A 20,943-nucleotide genomic window follows, 5' to 3' on the forward strand; every position below is an offset into this window, starting at 1 on the left:
AAAGCGTACAATATGCATCTTCACCACCTCTGAAATAAATCGATATAAAGATCTATCCACAATTTACAAATAGAAATATCACAAAGGAGAGTTGTAATAACATGGAAAATAGTGAATACTGCCTAAATTCAAAGGTTCAAAACATGTGAAGAGGCTGGGAAAAAAGAGGTCCCAGATAATCATAACGGGACAGACACAGAGGATCCCTCTATATATACATACACACACACAATCCTATGTAAAGTGAAAGTGCTAACGTGCAAAGATAGAGTAAAAAGTGACACTTAGGCCTAGTGCACACCGAGCGGTTTTTGGAGCGATCCGCCGGCCGCATCCGCCTGTAAAAACGCTTGGCTAATGTATTGCAATGGGATAGTGCACACCGGCGGTTTGAGGTTTTTGCCAAGCCGCAAACGCGCCTCCTGCTGCACGTTTGCAGTTTTCGGACGCGTTTCGTCCTCAATGTAAAGTATAGGAAAAACGCAAACCGCTCTGAAAAACGCTACTTCAGAGCGGTTTGCCAGACGTTTTTGTTACAGAAGCTGTTCAGTAACAGCTTTTACTGTAACAATATGTGTAATCTGCCACCCAAAAACGCACCCAAAACCACTAGGTGTGTTTAGAAAACGTCTCTAAACATACCTAGAATCGCTCTGAAATCAGCTCCAAAAACCGCTAGCGTTTTGTGGATCTGCTAGCTGTTTTGGTGTGCACTGGGCCTTACTTGGAGGAGGAGAAGGTAAGAGTGAAGACCACCGCCTGCTGCCTTAATGCATCTCACGGGCTCAAGCCGCTTCTGAAAGAGGCTAATTTCTGAATGCGTCTATCCGCTTTTAAACCCCCTGCCGTCTAATCAAAATGTAGCTAGGTAATGCCCAGTAGATGTGACGCGGTCGCGTCATAGAGAAGGAGACGTCGGGTTACCGTAGCAACCCGGATGCTGCTGCGACGTCATAAGTAAGTAAGGCCTCCTATCTATAGCCCTATTGGGAGCCAGCACAACATGACCAAGTGGTGGGGAAGAAAGAGAGGGTTAAAAAGAGAGAAGTGGTCCATTTCCCAAATATATTCCAAGTAAACTAGCACACCTACATATGTATGCGGATACTAATTCATTATAATGAAATAGACACTCGGAGAAACAAGGTACATAGATGCCTGCTAATGTACACTGAGGACCCCTGGTGGTTAAAAAAAAACACCACCAGGGGTCCTCAGTGACCACCAGAGGTCCTCAGTTTAAATTCAGATTGTTTAAAAAAAAATTCACATCTTTGGGGCCTGTACACACTGCTGCGCTTTTAAAATCGATTTTTAAAATGCAAAGCCTTCATGAAAATAGAAAATTCGCATTGCACCAGTGTGTACAGGTCTTCACGATTTTTCAAAAGGCCTTGCAATTAAAAACGCATGCAATTTTAAAACCGCGGCGCAAGCACAACAGTACTTGACCACGAAAAACATTATCCAGCTTGATTTTTTTATTCCCACATACAAAATGTCATTCCAAAGCATTCCTTGTAAAGCTAGCGTTACCCTACCCAGCAAATTTATATTACCATAGGTTTCAGCAGAATTCTATTCAGCATCAATTAAACCACAATCCTCATACTGCTCAATACTGTGAGAAGTTACCGTATGTGGCCATTGGTCCCCCACTGTTCCTGCTTTCCTCACAGAGAGATTATCAAACATGTTCAATCAGAATTTCGACTGATAAACTGCACAGAAATTGAACACGTCAATAAACCGGATGTCTTTAAGTAATAGATTACTGGCAGATTAGATCAAAGTGATGGGATTGCTCAGAAATTGGCTAGACAAACAGATATATGAACTGCAGAAGAACTCCTGCTTTTAGAAGCTAATTATTGATGCGGAAGATGGTCATTTTTGAGGCAGTTCTTATGTAAGGACACCTGTACATTACAGGATTTTTGGCATCGATATCCAGCTGATTCGATCAGAATGATGATTGAATACAGATATCTGGCAGATAGATCGTTATGTGAAGGGGGTGTGGCAGGAGGGGGCGGCGCCTCAAGATATTTTCCAAAAGATTTGATGCTGAAATATACTGAAAACCTATCTGCAGTGTGTGGGCAGGTAATAGATCCCTCTCTGATCAGATTCATTCTATCTAATGCTTGATCTGGTGGCAGATCGGGAGGTGTATGGCCACGTCCACAGTGGTGAGTAGGAGCCTGGTTTAATTGCTGCTTTTTAAATGGAATCTGAAGTAAAAATAAACTTATAATATAATGATTTGTATGTGTAGTACTGCTAAGCAAAAAACATTATGATATGAGACTCATATGGTTTCCAGTACAGGAAGAGGTAAGAAACTTCAGTTGTTATCTATGCATAAGAGCTTCTCTAGCTGTACAAGGAAAGTAAGGACTGTCTTTTGAAGCTCTTATCTCAACTGTTTCTCATTGTTTCTTCTTTATGTTTTTTTCTGCAGAGAAAAGTTCAAAGGATCATTAGCCTGCTCTGTGAAATCATTTAAAATGCAAAGTGTATTGTGGAAACTGTAATTATTAGAGAATGATGCAATGTTATAAAAAAAAAGCTATAAACCTGAAAATAAAAATATTACACTATTTTCTTTGCTACTAATGTTCTATTAATTATCCGTATTACACAACCAATTCATTATATCATGAGTTTTTTTCGCTTCCGTGTCACTTTAACGAAGCTTACTGCACTGCAATGCACCGCCTATGTGAAGTTCACAGTGCGGCTGGATAATTGCGTTATAAAGGGTTGCAGCATCACAACGCATTGCACGCAATGAGTTACCGCTAAAGTTGTGCGATTACAGTAAAAGTAAAGCATACTTTTCATTGACTCTACTTCACTGTACCGACGGAATGTGAGTATAATGTGCAGCGCCACTGTCCTGATCGGTTGCGGTGCGTTCTTGCTGTCAAAGGGAATGCAACGCAACTGTGAACATGGCCCAAGAGAATGTACAGATTCCATGCAACGCAAGCTTACAGACCTGGAAATTTACAGCAGGCTCCAAAATACTTTTAGTACTGAATTACAAAACTGAATAACTGAAGCTGCTGACAATGTAATGGAATACCGAGGGGTGCATGGCAGTGCCCAGGTAAATGATCAGTATCAGTCAAATATCCATCATTTGCCATACATATATTGGTGTATGGTGGTCATACATGCATTGTTTAATTTAGATGAGTGCAGGCAGCACATTACAGGGATTCTCAATACAATCTGACTTTCAATGTGACGTGTTTGTAAACACAGTTTTTGCAGTTCCTATCATTCCCTTCTAAAGGGTGTAATTACATTCAAAATAATACATGTGGAACACAAGTATAATAGGTTTCATTGTTATGAAGAGGGCTTCTATGCTCAAATTAAGAGCTGTCACTTGAATGACACATTCCTAGGACACAACCTTTGTATATTAGGAGTACTCCCTATTCTGGATGCACTCCAGAGATGGGAGCCATTTTGGTTCACAGCAGGTCACTGGCTTTTATCAGCACAGAAGTAAACATGTATTCTAAAAAAAAAAAAAAAAAAGTATGTAAGTATGTAAGATCTAAACTAAAGTTTGTGCTTAGTCAACTTTTAAAAATTCTCTACTTTGATTAATACAATTCTTCACAGAAGAGAAGAGTTGTGTGGTGTTGGGAAGGGTGTTGGAGGGACTGAGCTGCTGCCACAACAGACCCCTTCATCCCAGCTGGATCCAGAGCCCTTCCATTTACAGTGGTGTGGCAAAAGGGGATGCAGTGATTGCCACCACATCAGGGTCCTTGAAGCAAAGGGCCCACTTGGGGCCCTCCCTCAACTGCAATATTAGCTCTTCAATGGTGCTATGCTGGTAATGATCACTTCTATATATGCTTTGAATAGTGGTATTCATTAACAAAAGTGTTCCCCTCCTTTGCTTACACCTTTCATAATGTGGTTGTCCTTGGCAGATTTTGTTGCTTTATTATACATAAATATTATATATTACTAGTGACCTTAGCCCATTTAAAAACGGGCTAGGTCTGTCTTTAATTCGCTGCCCGCCGCGCACGTATGTGCACACCCTCACGCATAACACACACACACACACACACACACACACACACACACACACACACACACACACACACACACACACACACACACACACACACACACACACACACACACACACACACACACACACACACACACACACACACACACACACACACACACACACACACACACCTTCTGGCCCCGTCCTCCCCCGGCTCTCGGCAGTGTCTCTGCACATGCGCAGTGCTGAAAAAAGCACTGACACACGGACGGACGCAGTGACACTTGCCTTTTATTGTATAGGATTATTAGTGTTACCGTATATAGTGCCAACATCTTCCGCAGTTCTGTACAGAGTATATTGTCTTGTCGCATGACTGTCCCTCAGAGCGGTTCACAATCTAATCTCTACCATAGTTATATGTCTACGTATGTATCGTGTAGTGTATAGTTTAGGGCCAATTTAGTGGGAAGCCAATGAACTTATCTGTATGTTTTTGGGATGTGGGAGGAAACCGGAGTACGCAGAGGAAACCCAAACAGACCCGGGGAGAACATACAAACTCCATGCAGATAGTGCTGTGGCTGGCATTCGAACCGGGGACCCAGCGCTGCAAGGCAAGCATGCTAACCACTACGCCACCGTGCCATATGAATTGTTATGTATAGGATCCTCGGGGGCCCAATGTAAAACTTGCTCTGGGGCCCAAAGCTCCCTAGCTACGTCACTGACAACGCACCTCCATTGATGTCACCGCCCTCACAGAAGGATGAAAAGATACTTTTTTTTAAACTTACTACTGTATTGATTTAGCAGAAATGCAACTAACAAATTAAGGCTGTTCTAAAATGTTTAGAAAACCAATAGAGGGATTCACCACAGTGTAGATAAAAATAGTTAAAGAAAAACACACTTCCCCCTAAAACATGTAAAATGGGCGCCTGCCATGACTAGTAATTTGGGCCCTGCCATTGGCAGCAATGCAGTATGAGGCTATGTGTAATTTGGGTGATGGAGTTAGGCTATAGCATGCTGAGTCAAGCAACAGCTGTTCTGCTCATAGTGTCTTTTGCTAACTCCTTCAGCTGGGCTGCTTCAACTAATGTGATCTTTGTTTAAAATTATTTTTAACCTCAGAATCTTTGTGAAAGCAAAAATCACATCCTCCAGAACTTTCCCCCATTGTCCTCCGGATCTCCTCTTATCATAAATCTTTGGGGGTCCACAAGCGGCAACGGGTAGGCATGCTCTTCTGAGTAGCTACCTACTTGTAGCTACTCGGAATAGAAAAGTAAATTACAGCACCTGTGGGGACGGGAGGGGGAGGGTTAACCTACTCATGTGTTGGATATTATGCCCTTATTTTACACGCTTACTGCACTCTTCATATATACCCCCGTATTGTGGAAGGTGGAGAGATTGGGAGAACGTCAATTCCCAGCCATATGACTTAATAGTTAGCGATCTTGCCTTGCAGTGTTGGGTCACCGGTTCGATTCCCAGCCAGGTCAAAATCTGCAAGTAGTTTGTATGTTCTCCCTGTGTCTGCTTTCCTCTGGGCACATCCCAAAAGAGACTATGATACATGCACTACAAGGTACAGACACATGACTATGGTAGGAACTAGATTGTGAGCTCCTCTGAGGGACAGTTAGTGATAAGACGATATACTCTGTACAGTGCTGCGTAATATGTGGGCGCTATATAAATACTTAAAGATAAATAAATAGTCAGATCTTTGAGTTCGAGGCAGCTCATATTTGTTTGGTATAGAACATTGAGTAATCTCCATCTGCTAAAGACAAGTTACTACATTCGGTTATTAAAGCTCATCTACAACACAAAAAGTGAACCTGAAGAAAGGAAGCTCAACAGGACGCCTTTTGCTCAGTAACCCTCCCCACCACCACACACACCCTCGCACACTCCACAGGACAGCGTGTGCTTCTCAAGAGAAGCAAGCAGCTACTCTGGAACACTGATCATAGATAAAAGATTGTTTTGGGTAATGTCTATGCTAGTTATGTACATAGTGGAGACATGCAGGAACATAATGTCACCCCATCTCTACCCCAAAGATAGATTAAGATGTAATGGGGTCCTAGGCAAGGTAGTAGATTTTAGGCCTCCTTGTGGTCTTTTTGTTGGGCCCCTTGACACACACTAGGCCCCAGGCACCTGCCTAGTTTGCCTAATGCATGATCCTGCTCTGTTCAACCCTGTTCATTTTGGATCATCCCACCTCATCCCATCCTCCGGTATGAATAAAAAATAACCACTGAAAAGTGGAGATGGGGCACTATTCTGCCCCCATGCATTTGCAGGATACAGTTGGACAGTGTTTCCCCATCTGTATGACAGACACCAGTGGTTTGACGATGACTCACATCAGTTGGGACCCCTTTAGGGTTTAGGGGTGCTCTGTAGGAGAAACCGCTTATTCTAGTGTCAGATAACAAAATGAGAGTGGTGAAGAGGTTTTTGTAGTTCATGTGGTTCTAAAGGCAGATCATGTCCTGATGGTGTAGCTGGGTGGTGCATGTCTTGTGAGGGTAGCATGCACCCATACTGGGGAACACATAAGGAACAATGTTATTCTTTGGCCAAGGTGAGGGGCAAAAGGTTAAAAATAGTCAAGGTTTGGAGGTGAGGCAGGGCACTAATTAAACTATCTACCTGGTCAGATACCAGTGACTTTATTTCATCACCAATACCTCTACATCAAAATACCCATCTTAGAAGCATCAGCACTGAATGTAATGCACTTTATGATGGTTTGTGGATTTGGCTGGACGCAGTGTAAGCTAAACTGACACACCCACTGCAAGGTAAGAAGAATACAGTGGAAAGAGATGTGGGTAATTTGCCTTCTTGCATCATTATAAACTCCATGCAGTAATAACATAATTCACAAGAAAGCTGGACTTCCTCCAGTAAAACTTTATATGGAAATTACTTTAATACCCACACAGTTATGATGGCTTTCTCTGACACAAGCTGGACTCACGTCACTTTATATGGAAAGGAAATGACTCTACAAAACTGATATAATGTTAGGGACCTTTGACAAGTTAAACTGGACTTCCTTCTGGTAGACTAAGAAATAAGTTACATTATAAACCACACATAGTATTGTTGTAGTACGTTTCTGTGCCTCAAGTAGACCAGACGCTTATGTCAAACCTTATATGGAAATCTAATAACTTTATAAAACAGATATGGCAATGTTAAAGGACAACTGAAGTGTGAAGAATATAGAGGCCGCCATATTTATTTCCTGTTAAACAATACCAGTTGCCTGGCAGCCCTGATGATCTATTTGGCTGTAGTAGGGACTGAATCACACCAGAAACAAGCATCCAGCTAATCTTGTCAGATCTGACAATAATGTCAGAAACACCTGAACTGCTGCATGCTTGTTCAGGGTCTATGGCTAAAAGTATTAGAAGCAAATGATCAGCAGGACAGCCAGGAAACTGGTATTGCTTAAAAGGAAATAAATATGGCAGCCTCCATATCCCTTTCTCTTCAGTTGTCCTTTAAGAAGGCCTGAGCCCACTAACGCAGTTGTGTCTGCTTCTGTCTGCTTTTCAGCATCTGTAACATTGATGTGTAACTGAAAAGCGGACACAACTGCGTTAGTGCGTACACTGGTTTTCGGCGACTGGGCTTTTTTTTTCTTTTTTCTGCAGGGTGAGCCAAATGACAGCTCACCCTGTTGCCTTTTGGGGGGTGATAAATATTATTCCTCCTCCGAGTCATCACAACTTAGAGGGAGAAGTAATTCCTGCTCCGGCAATCGTTGTATCCCCAAATTATCCGTGCGTGGGGCGCAGACTATTGCATTACTGCTATAGCCGCGCCAAGCTACAGCGCCATGCTGCATGAAGCAGGCACCAAAAAGCCATGCTTCGGCGTTAGTGGGCTCAGGCCCTTACAGGACAGGTAAAGTGGGTGCATAAAACGGTCAATCATCTACTAACGTGCCCTGTCCATCCTGCAGACTGGAAGAGGCTTTGCCCACATCCTAATGCTGGACTGCACAAGTGATAAAGTGGAGGGCAAAGAACTGAACGTGCTGTGATGGGCTACCTGAATCTGGAGGGATAATTTGCCTTTATCTATTCATTTGTTTCCTTATACTTTTAATGGCACTGACATTTTTACACTACAAAGAGCTATTCACATAATTAAATACATATACTGCATTTCATCTGTGCAATTAGGTGTCTCCCTGGAGTTCCATGTTGAGGGATACCTGGAGCTGACAGGAATACAAAGGCTACTATCATTAGTTTACATTGTAATGTCTATGGCTGTTAGGCTCCCTGCACACTGCATGCGATTCCAATTTTTAATCGTTTTTTACATCAGATTCCGATTTTTAATCATTACTGCATGCTGCGTTTTTTCCTCCGTTTTTCTGTTGATAGCATTCAGGGAAAAATCGGAATTGAAAATCAGAATCGCAAAATGGATTTGCAGTGTGCAGGGAGCCTAATGCGTTTCAAAAGACAACTTAAGTGCAAGGGATATAGTGGCTGCCATATTTATGTCCTTTTAACTAACACCAGTTGCCTGGCAGCCATGCCAATCTCTTTGGCTGTAGTAGTGTATGAATCACACACCTAAAACAAGCATGCAGCTAAACTCGACAGATTTTTGTCAGAGACCTCTGATTCACATGCTTGTTCAGGGTATATGGCTAAAAGAATTAAAGGCAGAGGAACAGCAGGACAAACATGCAATGTGCATGGTTTAAAAGGAAATAAACATGACAGTCTCCATATTGCTATGACTTCAGATGTCCTTTAAAAAGAAAAATATAGTTTCTAGCATTTAATGTTCCCCAATGTTCTCCATAGCAAATCACACCCATTATAATACAAATCTCTTAACACGCATGTCTATATATATCCAGTAGGGAGCAACATATTTAGGAGGACCTGAAGAAAAAGGCTTTCCTCTATGATGGAAAGAAGTTCTAACAGAAACATGATTTTGACGGTAGTTTTAACTGGCTACAAACCATAGGTGTCCGCATGTTGGGCAAAATGGGGCATCCACCCCCCCCTAGCCAGCTGCTGCCTCCCCCAGCCAGTGTCTCTTTCTCTGCCTTTCTGCTCTCTCTATCTCTGCCTTTCTGCTGTCTGTCTGTGTCTGTCTGTCTGTCTGTCTCTCTCTCTCTCTCTCTCTCTCTCTCTCTCTGCTGTCCGTCTCTCTCTCTCTGCCTCTCAGCTGTCACTCTCCCTCTCAGCTGTCTCTCTCTGCAGTCTCTCTCTGCCTTTTTGCTGTCCTCCCCACACACTGGCACCCTCCTCCTACCCACTGGCACCCTCTCCCACCCACTGGCACCCTCCTACAAAATCTGGGGTGTGGCTTAATGCCACACGGGGGCATGGCTTAAGTTTCCCTGTCACTACCTAAACTGGGGGGCACTCACAATCTAATCCCTACCATAGCCCTAGTCTAATGTCCCACCATTGCTAAGTTCATGTAAATTTGGCTCCATCTGTGACCACACCCACATCGTGGTTCATGGCCACGCCCATTTAAAGCTGTGCGCGCCTCATAACTCCAGCCCCCCTCATTTTTGCCCTCCCCTGGAAAATTTTCTGTGGATGCCCATGCTACAAACTGATGTTTTATAAATACTGTTGAGTATTTTAATTTTACAATAAAAGTTTCTTTCAGGTAGTATTATGCTAATATGTAAAGCCTCATCAGAGGTCAGGCACAGTCTGAATCTTCCTGAGAAGATGGCAGCACAGACAGTCTGTTGTAAAGTGGATAGTGGTTGGACCACTGAACACGTACTTTGCTCATCTGGCATCAGCTAATCACGGAGGCTCTATAGACAAAATCAAACCTTAGAACTGAGTGCCTACACACACCCGGGAAAATATTTTGCATGGGTTGCAGCTATAAAGCTTCAGGTTATAACCTCAGTGTTTGAACAGGTAACATGACCATTTTAGAGAAGCTGGACAGGGCCACGTTCCTGTGCACGGGCTCAGATTAAGTTGTGCGATGAAGGGAGGTGATTATCACATAAGCTGGACACATGCTGATCCTGCCTGACAGATCTCTATATGTGATGAACAAGAGGGAAATGGATATGTGTAAACCAATAAGGACAGGACTACAAAGATCATAAAAACTCTGTACACAAAATCTATTTATAGCTGCGTGATTCACTAGTGTTTCATTAAACCATCCTCCTGGTTTGTTCAAAGCTCATTTTATGCGATTAGCTCCTGGCAGATGCAATGGCTGTTCCAGGTCAATGATGCTGGAACTGGACTGTGGCAAGAACCCAACCTGACCTATCCACAAGGTAAGAAAACACCCCTTTCTAGAGAAAAAGACACACCGAGGAGTCCTGAATCAGAAAAAGCCCTCTGCACTCAGCCAATTCATTCTGTTGTACATAACCTGTGCTCTCATCCATTTCCATGCAGGTGCTACTATTACAAGTAGAGATGTAGCGAACGGTTCCCGAACCGTTCGCCGGCGAACCGCTCTGCTACTCTGGGCCTCTTACTACTTCCGGGTCGCAATGACCCGGAGTAGTACGCCTGCGCTACCCGGCGGAGCGCGTCCTAGATCGCGCTCCCGTTGCTCATGACGTCACGCACATGCGCAGGAAGTGCCCGGCAACGGGAGCGCGATCTAGGACGCGCTCCGCCGGGCAGCGCAGGCGTACTACTCCGGCTCATTGCGTCCCGGAAGTAGTAAGAGGCCCAGAAAGGTTCGCCAGGCGAACGGTTCAGGCCATCACTAATTACAAGTAAAAGGAAGTGAAGGCAAGATGAAGTACACTGGAAGAAGTGAGACTGCAGGGACCCAGGGAATGGAGTCGGCGGACAGGTAATGTATTGCGGCTGGCTAGGGGAGCTGGGGCGGCGAGCAAGCGGCACTTCCACTGGTTGTGAATAGATTTCATGCTGAAATCGATTCAAAATCTGTGTTCAGTGTATGGGCAGCCATTAGATCCCTCTCTGATCAGATTCGATCAGAGAAGGATCTATCTGTTGGTCGATCTGGTGGCAATCGACCAGTGTATGGCTGCCTTAAAGAGAACCCGAGGTGGGTTTGAAGAATGTTATCTACATACAGAGGCTGGATCTGCCTATACAGCCCAGCCTCTGTTGCTATCCCAAACCCCCCTAAGGTCCCCCTGCACTCTGCAATCCCTCATAAATCACAGCCACGCTTCTGACAAACAGCTTGTCAGAGCGGGCTGTGTTTATCTCTATAGTGTCAGTCTGCTGCTCTCCCCGCCTCCTGCAGAACTCCAGTCACGCCTGCATCCCTTCCCTCCCTGCTGATTGGAGGGAAGGGACGGGGCAGGGACCGGAGCTATGCAGGAGGCGGGGGAGCAGCTGAGACTGACACTACAGATGTAAACACAGCCTCAGAGCACGGCTGTGATTTATGAGGGATTGCAGAGTGCAGGGGGACCTTAGGGGGGGTTGGGATAGCAACAGAGGCTGGGCTGTATAGGCAGATCCAGCCTCTGTATGCAGATAACATTCTTTAAACACACCTCGGGTTCTCTTTAAAGGGGAACTGAAGAGAGAGGTATATGGAGGCTGTCATGTTTATTTCCTTTTAATCAATACCAGTTGCCTGGCAGCCCTGCTGATCCTCTGCCTCTAATACTATTAGCCATAGCCCCTGAACAAGCATGCAGCAGATCAGGTGTTTCAGTGGTTCAGACTTATAAGTCTGATCTGACAAGACTAGCTGCATGCTTGTTTCTGGTTTTAATCAGATACTACTGCAGAGAAATAGACCAGCAGGGCTGCCAGGCAACTGGTATTGATTAAAAGGAAATAAACATGACAGCCTCCATATACCTCTCTCTTCAGTTCCCCTTTAAGGCTTCTTTCACACAAGCAGTTGAGAGTGGTGGGTCCAGTGCTTGTTAGCTGCTCCCATGGATTTGGCAAAGGCTTGCAGACAGCTTCAAGTGCTCAGCGCCTGTCCCTTTTATACAGATCTGAGAAGGCAATACCCGCCTGCAAGATGCTACAACTGCAGTAATTTGTTGCACAGTAACCACACTGTGTGTCAACCATTCAAAAGTGTGGTCAAATGCTGCCATTCAGCTGCATTACACAGCAACTAGCCAGAGCTAAACCATTATCTTTAAAGAGGCTCTACGGCGAAAAATTGTAAAATTTAAAATATGTGCAAACAAACAAATAAGAAGTATGTTTTTTCCAGAGTAAAGTGAGCAATAAATTACTTTCCTCCCATGTTGCTGTCACTTACAGTAGCTAGTAGAAATCCGACAGAAGTGACAGGTTTTGGACTAGTCCATCTCTTCATAGGGGATTCTCAGCAAGGCTTTAATTCGTTATACAGATATTCCCTAAAAAGGATTTAAACAATAATGCTGGCCAGTTTCCCTGCTCGCTACACAGTTTTTTGGCAGTTGGACAGAGCTACTGCCATTCACTAAGTGCTTTTGAAAATAAATAAATCCCTGAGAATCCCCTATGACGAGATGGACTAGTCCAAAACGTGTCGCTTCTGTCAGATTTCTATTACCTACTGTAAGTGACAGCAACATAGGAGAAAAGTAATTTATGGCTCATTTTACTCTGGAAAAAAATGTACTTCTGATTTGTATATGTTTGCACATATTTTAAAGTTTTACGGTTTTTCACCATAGTGCCCCTTTAAGTACAAAATAAGACTGTGGGATTTTAGAAAAGTCTGATCTAGGCTTAGGATTATAGATACAATTATTTATGTCATCGATTAATTTTCACTACAAGTTTACTTTAAAGAGGAACTGCAGTGAAAATAATGTAATGAAAAAAAGTGCTTAATTTTTACAATCATAATTTATAAATGATTTAGTCAGTGTTTGCGCATTGTAAAATCTTTCCTCTCCCGGATTTACATTCTGAAATTTATCACATGGCAACATCTTTACTGCTGGCAGGTGATGTCTGTGGCAGGAGATGCTGCTTTTATGGCAGTTGGAAACAGCTGTTATTTCCCACAATTCAACAAGGCTCCCACAGTGTGATGTCAGTACTTAGGTGCTGACATCACACTACGGGAGGGGTTTCACCACAATTTCAGCCATACAGAGCCCCCTGATGATCTGTTTGAGAAGAGGTAAAGGTTACTTGTGGGAAAGGGGGTATCAGCTACTGATTGGGATGAAGTTCAATCCTGGGTAACAGTTTCTCTTTAAGTGCCTTGATAATTGTTAGAGGAAAACATTTGCTTGTACGGAAAGGGGAACAATCTATGTTCCCAAATGTTTTCAGACAATGATTATCCCTACTATACTTATACTAGTGACCTTAACCCGTTTAAAAACAGGCTAGGTCTGTCAACGTTCAACCGCCCCGCGCCCGCTCACGTGAGCGCACACGCCCACCTCTCATGCCGCGCGCGCACGCACGCACACCTGCCCCTCCTGGCCGCCATCCTCATTCTCCCAGCTCTCCTTAGAGTCTCTGCGTCCCTGCCTGCACATGCGCACAACAAAGACACACACACACACACACCTGCCCCTCCTGGCCGCCATCCTCATCATTCTCCCAGCTCTCCTCAGAGTCTCTGCGTCCCTCCCTGCACATGCGCACAACAAAGACACACACACACACACACACACACACACACACACACACACACACACACACACACACACACACACACACACACACACACACACACACACACACACACACACACACACACACACACACACACACACACACACACACACACACACACACACACACACACACACACACACACACCCCTCCTGGCCGCCATCCTCATCATTCTCCCAGCTCTCCTCAGAGTATCTGCGTCCCTCCCTGCACATGCGCACAACAAAGACACACACACACAGGGACATGACACGCAGAGACACTTGCGTTTTATTAGGTAGATAATTTTTCAACATTATACATAGTTTTTGTGAGGCTTGAATCAGTTATACCACTTGCTGTTTTAGGCCCTGTATGGGCAGTGTTATGATCCTGTGTTTGTCCGGTAAAGCTAGTTGCAATGCGTCAATAGTACTGTATAAAATCCTAGTATGAGGTGAATCACTAGCTTACTCTACTGTAAACGTCATTGTGCTTCACTTACCATCCAGTTACCAGCTATGCAATGAGAAAGCTCGCAAGTGCCATACCAACAGGTACTGAAAGAGCAGACATGGTCTTTCACTGACAAAGATTTCAGAGTCAGGTTACTAAACATGAGCTTCTGTGTCTACTGACTACATGCTCGATTCAACAGTACATGTATGACTTTGCAACTATTACATGTTACTAACTTGCAAGTCATGCTTACAAGACATTCAAATAAAATAATGTAAACCACTTTAAAGTATGATGGTGCAGTAATCCTGGCATACACTGTTCAATATTCGTACATTTTAGATATAATGAAAATGTTGAACATAAAAATAAATATTGGGACCCCCTCAATCGATTTTTGATCAATAAATTGGAACACTGTGGAATGCAGGTCCTGATCCTGATTGATGTAATACTGATAATGGAATGCAGAAAAATGCTATTGGCAAAGCCAGATATGGATTTTAGGTTATGAGGCCTGCATAACATTCTGCGTTTCCATAAAAGAACACATTTCTTATGCCCCCTGCTATAATCTTCCCTATCAATCAAATATAAAGTGGTCATTCTCTGGAATTCTTCTTGCAATCTTCAATGAAGAACCATTGACAACATACCATACCACTACATTACTGATTAAAGTGAGCCCCGATATAAGCTTCTTTGAATCTCCCAGCGGGGTTCCTCATTAGCCCTTTCTTCTGACCACTGAATCTTCCTTGGATTCTCATTACCCAAGATCAGAGGATGGATGAAAAAAGACGGCAAATTCAAAGTTTGCTTGTTCTGGGGATCACTTTTCAGTGTTATGTTGAAGTAACAGGAAACCCCAGAAAGCAACTCTGAATTCTAGCCATTAAACTCCTCAACTCAAAGGATTCTCATTGGACAGTTCAATAGACCAATGGGAATCCCAGGTAAAAGATTTTAGAAAAGCTTTTACAAGGGGTTCCCGTTAGATCGCTAAAGCGATGGTGGGCAGAAACGGGGGTGCTGCCATTATAAAGTTCTCCTGCTGACCCCAAAACAATCCCACATCCCCTAGGTACTGCAAAGCAAATATAATTCATAATATCAATTCTAAAGTACTTGTACTCACATGATTGCCTTCGGATTCTGCAGCATACAGGCTTTTGGTCCGAATGTGGTTACTGGGCATGGTCCATGCATGGATCTCGTCCTCCTGCAGAAAAAAGGGGGATATAGTCAATTCCGTACAAAATTGTTGAACTCCACATCTGTATATTTGAGAATTAGTGCTGACCAAGCATTATAAGGTAGTCTTTCACTATATACGATAATTATTCACTAAATTAATTAGAGTGTGGATACAACACACACATGAAATGAAAGTTGATTAAAGAGACTCCGTAACAAAAATTGCATCCTGTTTTTTATCATCCTACAAGTTCCAAAAGCTATTCTAATGTGTTCTGGCTTACTGCAGCACTTTGTACTATCACAGTCTCTGTAATAAATCAACTTATCTCTCTCTTGTCAGACTTGTCAGCCTGTGTCTGGAAGGCTGCCAAGTTCTTCAGTGTTGTGGTTCTGCTATGAACTCCCCCTTCCAGGCCCCTATATGCACACTGCCTGTGTGTTATTTAGATTAGAGCAGCTTCTCTCTTCTCTCTTATCTTTTACAAGCTGGATAAATCGTCCTCTGAGCTGGCTGGGCTTTCACATAGTGAGGAATTAGACAAGGGCAAAGCTGTTTGCAGGAAGAAAATAGCAGCCTGAAACTTCAATGCATGAGAGATGCAGGGGGAAAGAAACACACAAATGATCTCTTGAGATTCAAAAGGAAGGCTGTATACAGCCTGCTTGTGTATGGATGTATTTTCTATGTGTGGACATACTGCACATCAACCTACTTCCTGTTTTGGTGGCCATTTTGTTTGTTTATAAACAAACTTTTTAAAACTGTTTTTAACCACTTTTAATGCGGCGGGGAGCGGCGAAATTGTGACAGAGGGTAATAGGAGATGTCCCCTAACGCACTGGTATGTTTACTTTTGTGTGATTTTAACAATACAGATTCTCTTTAAAAACTAAAGCCTTTCTTGACCATTTTTTTTTCTAAAAATGACTTAAACACACACTGATTGGGACCATTCCTTTATCAACTTTACATGGGTTGGAGGAGGAGTCACTAGGCCTTTTATTATAGATTTCAAGCTGAAATCTATCGGAAATCGGTCTGTGGTGTATGGAAAGGCAACAGATCTCTCTCTGATCAGATTCAAACCGAGAGTACTCAGTCATTTTCAGTTTGCCTAAACATCGCCTGATGTATGGGCACCAATTTGTTCAACTGGCATGAGGACTTGCACTCCACCCAATAAGGGAGGACTTGCAATCCACCCAATAAGGACTGCAGTCATATTGTTGAAAAATCTCTCTGCTGTACGGGGATTACTCACATTCATTAAAGTGAACCAGAGACGAAGCACTCTCATGTATTTTACCATATAGATCAGTGGGAACATTAGAGAAAACACCTACCATGCTTTCTGTTTCATTCTGCACTGCACAGCTTGTTTCTTACAGACCTGATTAAATCCCCGACTGAGCATTCAGTCTGTCTTTGCTACAATGACTCAGCTATAATGATTTCTGAGCAGAGCCAGCAGGGGGCAGGCTTGGACTTGAAAAGACATGAGAGAACACAGACTGAGCTATAAATATTCCTGAGCAAAGCCAGACTGAATGCTCAGTCGGGGATTTTATCAGGGCTGATTAGAAGCAAGCTGTGCAGTGCAGAATGAAACAGAAAGCAAGGTAGGTTATTTCTCTATTGTTCCCACTGATATATATGGTAAAATACATGAGATTGCTTCGTCTCTGGTTCCCTTTAAAGACTGCTGACTGAAGGCTCTCGCTGAGTGGTCTGAGGTCACTTGGTCAGAATAAGCACAGGAACAACCTCCCATCATAATAGTGAGAACGGAGCAATACATTTTACATAACAAAAAAAGAAAAAACAGAAACTGGTTCACAGCAGGCATGCTGGAAACAAGCTGCAAAGGAGATGTTACTATACATAGGCCAGAACTGATCACACTTCGTCACAGACAAGATTTTGCTTTATTTGTAGACAAAGTCACTCTTTTCCTGAGCATGACTACAGACTATGTAAACCACAAATAATGGGAATAATTCCTAAGAACAAACAACTCTATGTTAAGTTTGAAATTCATAGTTTGATCGATTAGCATACAGAGCATCAAAAAGTTGACCTATGGGTTAAACCAGGATTTGGCCAATAAAAACACTATATAAATAATGTAGTCATGTGATCTGCAGCAGCTCTAAAGGTGTTAAGAGCCCTGCCTTTGTTTAGACTGTTCTAGTACCTTGGCATGATTTTTCCATTCAAACTTCAAAAGGGGCATGGTGCAGACAGGGCTTTCCAAAATCACAGCTTGTAGTTCTGGCAGTCTACTACACTACAGGAAGTGAATGGTGCAGGAGCTTCTGGCCGGGTACTTTAAAAGTAATTTACCCAACATTAGTTAAAAAAAGAAGGTCATATGGAAACATATGCTACAAAGGATTAGAAAAGAGATGTAATCAAGGTGTGTGTGTGTGTGTGTGTGTGTGTGTGTGTGTGTGTGTGTGTGTGTGTGTGTGTGTGTGTGTGTGTGTGTGTGTGTGTGTGTGTGTGTGTGTGTGTGTGTGTGTGTGTGTGTGAGAATGAGTGTGTGAGAATGAGTGTGTGAGAATGAGTGTGTGAGAATGAGTGTGTGAGAATGAGTGTGTGTGTGTGTGTGTGTGTGTGTGTGTGTGTGAATGAGAGAGAGTGTGTGTGTGTGTGTGTGTGTGTGTGTGTGTGTGTGTGTGTGTGTGTGTGTGTGTGTGTGTGTGTGTGAGAGAGAGAGAATGAGAGTGTGTGTGTGTGTGTGTGTGTGAGAGAGAATGAGAGTGAGTGTGTGTGTGTGTGAGTGAGAGAGCAGGGCTGTGGAGTCGGTCCAAAAATCCACCGACTCCGACTCCTCAGTTTAGGATTCCACCGACTCCGACTCCGACTCCTCGACTCCGACTCCTCTAATTTGCATATTACAATTTTGTTGATTAAAAGTATGTAACATCAAATTCGTCTCTTAACTGCCAACGCTTAGGAATTTTACAAGACAACTGAAGTGAGAAGGATATGTAGACTACTATATTTATTCCCTTTAGACTAAAATTAGTCCTTGGTAAGAGTACTTGTAAAAGGTACAAACCGGAACAAAGAACATCTATCAGGCCCTAGGCAATGTAAGTGTGGGTACATCTAAGAATGATGCAGGTACTCTGCAGGGGAATGAGGAGATTCTTTCTCTATTACACATTCTTCATGCACAATCTGAGCAAGGTTTATGGGTGACAGACAACACCTCTGTGTTCAATGTGCACAGCATTCTCAGTGGATTCCCTGCAGCTCTGTGGGGAGTGCATATGTAGAGTATAGTACTACTGTGTAACAAAGTAAACCTGAGACAGATGAAATTAAAGTTTTATACATACCTGGGGCTTCCTCCAGCCGCCTTCAGGATAATCAGTCCCTCGTTGTCCTCCTCCACCACCTCGATCTTCTGCTATGAGTCCAGGTACTTGAGCCTGTCGGGCGTAGTGCGCATGCACACACTCCGCCGCCAGGAGCATACTACACCTGTGCAGCACTATTGCGCAGGTGCAGAATGTTCCTGGCTGTGGGAGCGGCATGCGGCCGGACAGCACTGACTGGCTGAATTACCAGGACTCATAGCAGAAGATCTGGGTGGTGGAGGACAGCAAGGGACTGATTAGCCTGAAGGGGGCTGGAGGAAGCCCCAGGTATGTATAAAACTTTTCTTTTCATCCATCTCAGGTACCCTTTAATTTGTAGTCACCAAACCAAATTTTAACAACATATCAAATTATTTGATTTCATCAGCAAAGGGAGTGCATACATTTACATAAATCAGCATCAGTGCAGAATTATTTCCATCTCATTGACCATCTCTATTAGTGACACAGCTACACATCAGGCTTTATTCTTACAGCATAGATGTTATTTAGTATATATAAGAGATTCCTGTGTACACATCATATATACAGTGACAATCAGATATGTATATCTGACCTTAAAAATACGGGGACTGCTTTATTGAAGCAGCACAAGTAACTAATTTTGATTGGTTTATTTCATTTTTGTGGACTAAGCACAGCTATTACTGTATATATACTGTATATATGCATTATTTGTAATGACTATTATCTGAGAAATAGAACATTTTATCATATTTTCTATTTTAATTACAGTTACAAATTCATTAGGAGTCGGTGCATTTTTTCCCGACTCCGACTCCAGGCACCCAAAATTGCCCGACTCCGACTCCACAGCCCTGTGAGAGAGAATGAGAGTGTGTGTGTGTGTGTGTGTGTGTGTGTGTGTGTGTGAGAGAATGAGAGTGTGTGTGTGTGTGTGTGTGTGTGTGTGTGTGTGTGTGTGTGTGTGTGTGTGTGTGTGTGTGTGTGTGTGTGTGTGTGTGTGAGAATGAGTGTGTGTGTGTGTGTATGAGAGTGTGTGTGTGTGTGTATGTGTGTGTGTGTGTATGTGTGTGTGTGTGTGTGTATGTGTATGTGTGTGTGTGTGTGTGTGAGAATGAGTGTGTGTGTGTGTATGAGAGTGTGTGTGTGTGTATGAGAGTGTGTGTGTGTGTGTGTGTGTGTGTGTGTGTGTGTGTGTGTGTGTATGAGAGAGTGTGTGTGTGTGTGTGTATGAGAGTGTGTGTGTGTGTGTATGTGTATGTGTATGTGTATGTGTATGTGTATGTGTATGTGTGTGTGTGTGTGTGTGTGTGTGTGTGTGTGTGTGTGTGTGTGTGTGTGTGTGTGTGTGTGTGTGTGTGTGTGTGTGTGTGAGAGAGTGTGTGTGTGTGTGTATGAGAGTGTGTGTGTATATGTGTATGTGTATGTGTGTGTGTGTGTGTGTGTGTGTGTGTGTGTGTGTGTGTGTGTGTGTGTGTGTGTGTGTGTGTGTGTGTGTGTGTGTGTGTGTGTGTGAATGAGAGTGAGTGTGTGTGTGAATGAGAGTGAGTGTGTGTGTGTGTGTGTGTGTGTGTGTGTGTGTGTGTGTGTGTGTGTGTGTGTGTGTGTGTGTGTGTGTGTGTGTGTGTGTGTGTGTGTGTGAGAGAGAATGAGAGTGAGTGAGTGAGTGAGTGAGTGTGTGTGTGTGTGTGTGTGTGTGTGTGTGTGAGTGTGTGTGTGTTCGCTCAAGTTGCCATAAACTAAAAAAAAAAGAAAAAACAAGAATGACAAATGCGTAGTCCTCCTCAGAGCCGATAAACGTTATAGCAGGCCAGAAACAACAATGGCAGAGTAGGAGTGGCACTGGGACTTGCAGAGTCATGCTTACTTCAAAACATAAGCCAACATTATCATTAACCATGTCCAGATGTATGACTAACACTGAGACCTTAGCAGCAATAGCAACAGATAGAAAAAGAGGAACACAAGACCAGGAATATTGAGTAAATATGTATGTGCAATTATGTACTTCACAAGTAAACACTTAAAAAAGTAAAAAAAAAGTAAAAAAAAAAAAAAAAGAGAACATTGTATGTAAACAATGTCCAAACATTAAAGCCTTGTACACACAATACTGTCACCTTTCAAAATCACGATTAAACACTTCGCATCCCTGCCTGTCTTCCCCTTAACCAAGGGCGGCGGCGCAGCACATTTTTTTGATTTTTTTTTTTTTTTTAAATCATAGCGCTAGCTACATGACAGCCGCTGTGCAGCGGC

General features: G+C 43.1%; 1 protein-coding gene across 10 annotated transcripts in view; it reads right to left on the reverse strand.

Moving 5' to 3' along the window:
- The window catches only part of NADK (NAD kinase), a 137,574-nt gene that overhangs the window by 48,616 nt on the left and 68,015 nt on the right, over positions 1–20,943 (reverse strand). For all 10 annotated transcript variants that reach the window (XM_068240635.1, XM_068240634.1, XM_068240640.1 and 7 more), the window contains one exon: positions 15,269–15,352. In XM_068240635.1, the coding sequence (XP_068096736.1) occupies positions 15,269–15,352 (84 nt within the window). The remainder of the gene's footprint in view (positions 1–15,268; positions 15,353–20,943) is intronic.

This window comes from Hyperolius riggenbachi, chromosome 6 (genome assembly GCF_040937935.1).
Source record: "Hyperolius riggenbachi isolate aHypRig1 chromosome 6, aHypRig1.pri, whole genome shotgun sequence".
Taxonomy (NCBI): Eukaryota; Metazoa; Chordata; class Amphibia; order Anura; family Hyperoliidae; genus Hyperolius; species Hyperolius riggenbachi.